At 56.6% G+C, this 6,925-nt stretch overlaps 2 protein-coding genes across 2 annotated transcripts in view; both read left to right on the forward strand.

Moving 5' to 3' along the window:
- The window catches only part of LOC103897286, a 3,240-nt gene extending 356 nt beyond the window's left edge, over window positions 1-2,884 (forward strand). The window contains exons 2-4 of the mRNA XM_009277278.2: window positions 367-540; window positions 1,707-1,838; window positions 2,618-2,884. Coding sequence (XP_009275553.1) covers window positions 367-540; window positions 1,707-1,838; window positions 2,618-2,754 — 443 coding nt within the window. The 3' untranslated portion in view covers window positions 2,755-2,884. The remainder of the gene's footprint in view (window positions 1-366; window positions 541-1,706; window positions 1,839-2,617) is intronic.
- A 1,142-nt stretch (window positions 2,885-4,026) lies between these two features.
- Window positions 4,027-6,925, forward strand: part of LOC103897287 (dual specificity protein phosphatase 22-A) — a 15,190-nt gene continuing 12,291 nt past the window's right edge. Inside the window, exons 1-4 of the mRNA XM_009277279.2 lie at window positions 4,027-4,092; window positions 4,232-4,308; window positions 5,944-5,977; window positions 6,640-6,722. Coding sequence (XP_009275554.1) covers window positions 4,288-4,308; window positions 5,944-5,977; window positions 6,640-6,722 — 138 coding nt within the window. The 5' untranslated portion in view covers window positions 4,027-4,092; window positions 4,232-4,287. The remainder of the gene's footprint in view (window positions 4,093-4,231; window positions 4,309-5,943; window positions 5,978-6,639; window positions 6,723-6,925) is intronic.

Here is a 6,925-nt window from a genome sequence, read left to right on the forward strand (position 1 = left end):
GGGCCGGGCAGAGGCTAGGAGGGGAGAAGCGCGGAGGGCTTCTGGGTGTTTGGCAGGGGAGGCGGTCGGCGTGTCAGCTGGAAACGGGCGGCTGAGGCGTTAATAAAGTAACGCTGGATATTACCTTTTACGTAGATCCCCCTTCTGCTTTATTCTTGCGCTCGTAAAGTAGCACCCACTTTAAGTACTCTCTCTTTTCCCTCTTCCTCCCTGATGAAGGCTTCATCTGGAGGTCTTTTCCCTCCTGGATTCCTTAACCGTCATCACCTTTTCGACTGAGCTGCTGGGGTTTTTTTTGTATTGTAACCCGTAAGAGATCTTTGCGCAGGAGTCGGAAGCTTGAATGGGCGTCTCCTCTGTTCCCAGGTGCAGCTGGCGTCGTCAAAGCAGAGGATTTCAGCCTCCCAGCCTACGTCGACCGTCGTGACGTTCCCCTGCCTGAAGTGGCCTTTGTAAGGGATCTCTCGGCTCAGCAGAAGGCGCTGAAGGAGAAGGAAAAGGCGTCTTGGACTGCTCTGTCCGTCGATGAGAAAGTTGAACGTAGGTAGCGGGGGCTTTAAGTGACCTTACGGCTAGATACGATGCGATCTGACCCGTCGCACGTTCGTTATTGACAACTGTTCCTAGAAAGGCAGCCGCAGGCGGTGCCTGTGGAGGCAGCCGTTAGACCCTGCTCTTCCCGACGGCTCTGCGAGCGGAGCCGTGAGCCGTGGAGGAGCTTTGTTAACGCCGGTGCAGCTCCTTGTGCGTATATGCCAGTGGAGATCAGTGGTTTGTGTTCCTGGGACTCTTGGTGCTGTCTCAAAAAGTGAGGAGGGCCTGCCGTGGTGTCTGTTACGTACCTGAGGTCAAGTTCAGCGGTTTCTTCCTCTTCCAGAAAACAAACGATGATTATATTTGTTTCTTGGTTCCCATCTGCTTTCAACGAGCCAGGGAAAAAAAAATAAATCTCTTCATTACAACAATACGCGCTCGTTAATCCAGCCGAGTAAAACGAACCCTGTGTTATTTGAATGTTAATGACCGCTGACCCTAGCCTTAACCAAATTTCAGCTAATTAAAGTGCCGCGCGGGTGTTTTGACTTGCAAATAAAACTGCATCATCTTTTCTAACTGCCGTCGCGCTACGCAAGTGAGAACCTGATCTGCGAACGGTGCCGTGTCCGCCCGTGTCGAAGCGAGACGGTTTAAAACTCTTCCGGGAACTGCCGAAACGCTCACAAGCGCTCTCCAAATCTAACGCTGTTTTGAACTTCAAAGTCTCGTGGGCCTCAGTGGCAAAGCTGAGAGAAGCCTTTTGAGACACGGGCGTTCCCGTTGAAACGGTTCGTGCTGGGAAGCTCCGCGGTCAGTAACGGTGCTGGGAGCTGAAGGGAAGGCAGGAGAGCTCCGTTTCTCCTTCTGTCAGGCCTATAATGCAACTTCCGCGCAAGTTTGCGATAATCTGTACAGCGGAGGCTGACGCTGACCTGGGGGGGTGTGTGAAACGCAGCTCGTTTACTTTGGCACAGGTGCCTTGGTCTTGGCGCGGGAGAGGCCCGCTGATTCAAAAGCGCTTTGAACATCCTTTCCCTTCACCTCCCTCCGGAGGGCGGCGGGTTGCCTGCAAGTCGCGGGAAAAGCAGAAGAAAGGCTCTGATGCTTTTAACTTTTTTTTTTCGGCATATGGTATCAAATTTTTCGGCGTATCGTATCAAATTTTTCAGTGTATCGTATCAAATTTAACGAGAGCTACGCGGAAATGAACAGAGGCTCAAACGAATGGAAGACCGTCCTCGGTGGAGTGCTGTTCTTTCTTGGCATAACTGGTCTCATCCTCATTTGGCAGAAACATTACAGTAAGTAAATGCCGTACAGCGTTAACCCTTCAGCGAAGAGCAAGATCTGCTGATACCTGATGGGAAATTAAAGAGAGTTCTCCGTGAGCTGCTCCGGGGGGTCAGAACGGTGTGTGGGACAGCCGTGCCGGTGACCTGGCGGTTGCTGCTTGTTAGTCTCGGAAAACTTGGTTCTGGGGTTGCAGCTTGGTGGCGACCGGCGGGTACGTAGCGTAAATGGTCAGGAAGCTGACTTGGGGGAAGGCGAAGGTGGTGGAGAGAGCTTTGGCGGGAGGAGGGGAAAGAGCGGTGACACGCTGAGGATCCCGGAGCTTCCCCTCCCTGTGAAAAACCTGCTGTCGCAAAAGCTTATTGCCGCCTTGGTGGTAAACATTTGGGTTTCTGCCGCGTTTGGCTTCCTTCCCAGCTAACGATCCTACCCCGAGGGAGCCCTCCAGCTGCCGTGAGGCAGAGCGCGCGGTTAAATGAGCGGCTCTCCGTCTTGAGGCTTCATCTGCTCGCGGTGAAAGTAGGAGAAGGCTGTTGGCTTGGCTCAAGCCTTTGCTGACGAACGGAACGGCTGGAGAATCGGTGCGGGAACCTGCTCCGAGCTCAAACGCTTCGGAAATGGGTTGTGGGGAACATAGGTTTGAACAGAACAGGCGACGGCGTGCGAGTGATCGGCACCGATGGCTTCGGCGGGGGGCGGGGGGGAGCTTTTCGTTAGTGAAACTTGTACCCCGGTTCCCAACGTGCCCGTTTTGTATCACGACGTAACTCCGCCCGCTTTTGAATTGCAGTGTACGGCCCTGTTCCGCACACCTTCTCTGACGAGTGGCTGTCGATGCAGACGAAGAGGATGTTGGACATGCGGATTAATCCCGTGGAGGGCATCTCTTCCCAGTGGGATTTTGAGAAGAACGAGTGGAAGAAATGAAGCAACTCAGTGGAACCCGCTCTGCTTGAACATGAAATGATTCCATCACCTGCGTGTGACCTCGTTGCTTATGTACTGGAACAACCTCTCCACCTACATAGATGCTAATAAACGTCTGGTTAACTTGAAAGTTTCCTTTTATTGGTCTTCAAACGCGTTTGTGGTGATGGTAACCTGTAGCGCAGGTTGCGGGGCAAAGCTTTCCCGGATAGTCTCGTCGTGGTTGGCGTCTTGACAGCGTTAATCAGTTAGAGGGAACGTTGCTGGGGCCCGCTGCGCGGAGGTCTCAGCTACACGTGAGGTAAGCGGATCCCAGCTCCTGCGGAGGCTCGGCGTCCCGTAACCGCTCCAAAAATGGCGTGTCGGCGCTCCGAAGGGCAGCCGCGCGAGTCGAACCGTGTGGCGGGGATCAGCGCTGCTCCCTCTGTCTGTCCTTGCGAAGGGAACGCGTTCTCAACAGCGCGGGCGGGCTGCAGGCCTCGCTCCCGTATCCCGTGCGGACTGAGCGTGAGCCGGCAGCGTGCCCAGGCGGCCAAGAAGGCCAACGGCATCCTGGCCTGTATCAGAAATAGCGTGGCCAGCAGGAGTAGGGAAGTGATCGTGCCCCTGTACTCGGCCCTGGTGAGGCCGCACCTCGAATACTGTGTTCAGTTTTGGGCCCCTCACTACAAGAAGGACGTCGAGGTGCTGGAGCGTGTCCAGAGAAGGGCAACGAGGCTGGTGAGGGGTCTGGAAACCAAGTCTGATGAGGAGCGGCTGAGGGAACTGGGCCTGTTTAGCCTGGAGAAAAGGAGGCTGAGGGGAGACCTCATCGCTCTCTACAACCACCTGAAAGGAGGTTGTAGCGAGGTGGGGTCGGTCTCTTCTCCCAAGTAACAAGCGATAGGACGAGAGGAAATGGCCTCAAATTGTGCCAGGGGAGGTTTAGATTGGATGTGAGGAAAAATTTCTTTACTGAAAGAGTGATTAAACATTGGAACAGGCTGCCCAGGGAAGCGGTTGAGTCCCCATCCCTGGGGGTATTTAAAAGACGAGTAGATGAGGCACTTAGGGACATGGTTTAGTGGGTGGTGGTGTTGGGTCGACGGTTGGACTCGATGATCTTAGAGGTCTTTTCCAACCTCAATGATTCTATGATTCTAAGCATCGCTGGGACGAGGGAGTCGTTCCTCCCAGGCCTCCTCCTCTTCACCCTCCCCAAAAGGCTGCGAAAGCCCCAGGGAGCCCAGGAGAGAAACCTGAGCCACGCCACGGCCCCGGATCCTTATTTCATCCTCCCCTGCCTGGCACCGGCCACTCTCCTCAGTCCCCTCCGCCTGCCGGAGCAGCCTGCCGCCGGTAAGTGAGCTGAATGTGCTGGGGCTCTGCACGCTCCCCCCCCGACGCGTGTTCCCCTTCCTCCTCCTCGCAGCAGTGGGATGCACTGTTGGAGGGGGGCAGATCTCTCCACCTGGGATTTTCGGGTGCTTATTTGCAGATAGCCTTGGAGAACAAGAAGCCCCCTGAATCCTGAGCCTGGGGAGAGAAAAAAACATGGGGAGTGGAATGAGCAAGGTACCGGGGGGCCAGCGGGATGGTGGGCAGCATGTCGTCCTCGGGCAGGACCTTCCTCCTGCAGCCCGGGGGGACGCTTGTTCCCAGACCGCCGCGATGCCCTTAAATACAACCGTTTGCATCTTCCCTTTCTCATTCCCCTTCGAAACTTCAAGCGCTTAAGCAGGGGAATTAAGAAAGCAGACGGTGATCCCCGGGTTTATATCCGAGGTGATGAACTAAGCGTCTGCGGGTGTTAGAAAAGTGGCAGCTGGCTTTAGCTGCTCGTCCCTTGGGCGGTAAGGCCACGGCATGAAAATCCTCAGGGCTGACGGGGGTCCCTGTGGGGAAATTTCCTCCCCTTGCCACCCCCGGGACGTATCTGTGCCTGGCAGCCGTGCGCTGTGAAGGGGGAAGCGGGGGTTTTACTGCTGCTTGTTGCTCAGCTGAACTCCAGGGCTGGCAGAGGGGATGGATTTCTGTCTGTATCCTTAAATAACCACTTGGTGTGTGCGTTACCCAGTTTAAAATTAGACTCTGGGACAACAACGGAGAGACCGGATCGGGGCAAACTCTCTCTGCACGGCTCCGGTGTGATTTAACACCGGGGTTTCACCCCCTGCAGACGCAGCCCGACCTGCAAAGTGGCTTTTACAGCCTCCCCTGTGCCCCCAAACCCTCTTGGGGAGCCCGGGCTGCCTTTGCCAGGGGCTGGGTTGGTGCGGGCACATTTGTGTTGCGGGATCTGGCTTTGACTTGATGAGACGCAGGGTTTGGCATCCCCCTTCTAGCGATAACGGCTTTGCTGTGCTGGGCTCAGACGTTTGCCGAATCCAGGTGTTTGCACCCCAGAAGCGGGCTGGGGTTCAGCTGAATGGTAGAGGTGGGCTGGATGTGACCCAGAGCTGTGGAAAACCCTTCCTACAGCCTCTCAAACCAGGCGTCTTCTGCCAGATGGGTGCAAACAAGTCCAACTGGGAACCAGCCCTTCCTTCCCGTGCCCCTGGAAACTGCTCTGGTGGGCTCTTACACCCTGTAAATGCTCTGAGCTGCCCCTTTTTCTCCTTCGTAACCCTGCAGCAGCGAGCTGGAGACCAAATTTGCATACTCGACAGCACTTACTGCAACATCCTGGCCAGAAAAGTATTATAAATAGCCCGTGCCTTTGCCCATCTATCCCCAGCTGGCGGAGGCGACCTTTGAAAATATTTGCAGGAGGTGGTTGCTATAGAGTAGCAAAACAAAACCGAGCTGCAGCGGGGAGCCAGCCAGGGCGATGGGGGGATCCCCGCTGAAGCCCGACCTTGAAGGAGGATGCTGGGGTGGGCTGAGCTGTTTGGGGAATCCAGCCCCCAGCACGGCCTTTCTGATAGCAATAGGACCAAACACAAGCCCCCTCCATTTATGTGCTGAGTTTTCCTGAGCTCTGCGCTCCTGGAGGGGTTTGGGCTGGTGGTTTGAGTGGGCTCAGCCTTTGATGTTCGTTAACGAAGGTGCTTCACTGATTAGGTGCTTGGTTTATCACTGCCTGGGGAGTTTGCTGCCAGATGCCCTGGTCCCGCTGATACCAGGCGTGCAGCTTGTTGCTCCCGCCACGTCGGACGCACGTTGTGCCGGGCGCCGTCCGAAATCTCTCTCCTTTTTGTCACCTCCCAGGTTGTCAAAGGCCTCTACCTCGGGAACATCCGCGGTGAGTGCCTTTCCCTGCTCCACCTCCGCCTTGCTGTGGGATCCCCGGGCAGCTGGCGGGGCTGGAGGAGCCCCTCTCCTCGGGGGGGCTCCCTGTGCCTGCTCCTGGCTGGGGACCTCGGCATCTTCTAGAGATCCAAAGCCCCAAAAAAGCCTCATCCCAATCGCAAGCGGCCCCGTGCAGCTCTAGCCCAGGAAAGGGACAGCCATGGGGAGCTGCGGTCACCAGCCATGCCGGAGCACCGGGGAACCCCTGGCATGGCTGGAAACCTCCCCATGTTTGCTGAGACAATATTTACAGCAGGCCAACGCCTGGCTTTCTCGCTGGGGCCTCTGGCCCCATGGGGAGCAGGGCGAAGCTTGGGTTTCACCCAGCAGCGAAGACATGACAGCCTTTTCCAAATTAGGAGTATAATTTCCGATTCTGGGGGTGTTTTTAGGAGCCTGCTGAATACCCAGTGCATCCGAGGGGGATTTTGCTTTGGAGGAGGTGCATTGCGATGCCCGGTCCCCTTTCCCGCATCGTGCGGGGTGAGAGGCAGTGGGAAGGGGCTGGCACGGGGATTGAGGGGCCGGGGGTGATGGATAAGGGTTGCTGGTGGGTGCTTGATCCAGCAGATCTCTCGGGAGGGCAGGCGACTCACGTGCCGCTCCTGCTTCCAGACTCCGAGGACCGGGAAAACCTGCTGAGGAATGGGGTGACGCACATCCTCTCCGTCCACAGCGGTGCCAAGCCGGTGCTGGAGGTGAGTGCCCGGGTGGGGGACTTGGGGGACCGCCCCGAGGGAGCAGGGGCTGGGGAGGTGCAGAGGGGACACATGCTCTTCTCCCGGCGTCAGGAGGAGAAGGGGGAAGCAGTGGTGGGTTCGCACCGATTTGCAGCAGTTTACACCACGCAACGCTGAATTGCACCCAAAGAGGCTCAGCGCTGGCTTTTGGAGGGGGGGGG

This window comes from Aptenodytes forsteri, unplaced genomic scaffold, assembly GCF_000699145.1.
Source record: "Aptenodytes forsteri isolate BGI_AS27 unplaced genomic scaffold, ASM69914v1 Scaffold50, whole genome shotgun sequence".
Lineage (NCBI taxonomy): Eukaryota > Metazoa > Chordata > Aves > Sphenisciformes > Spheniscidae > Aptenodytes > Aptenodytes forsteri.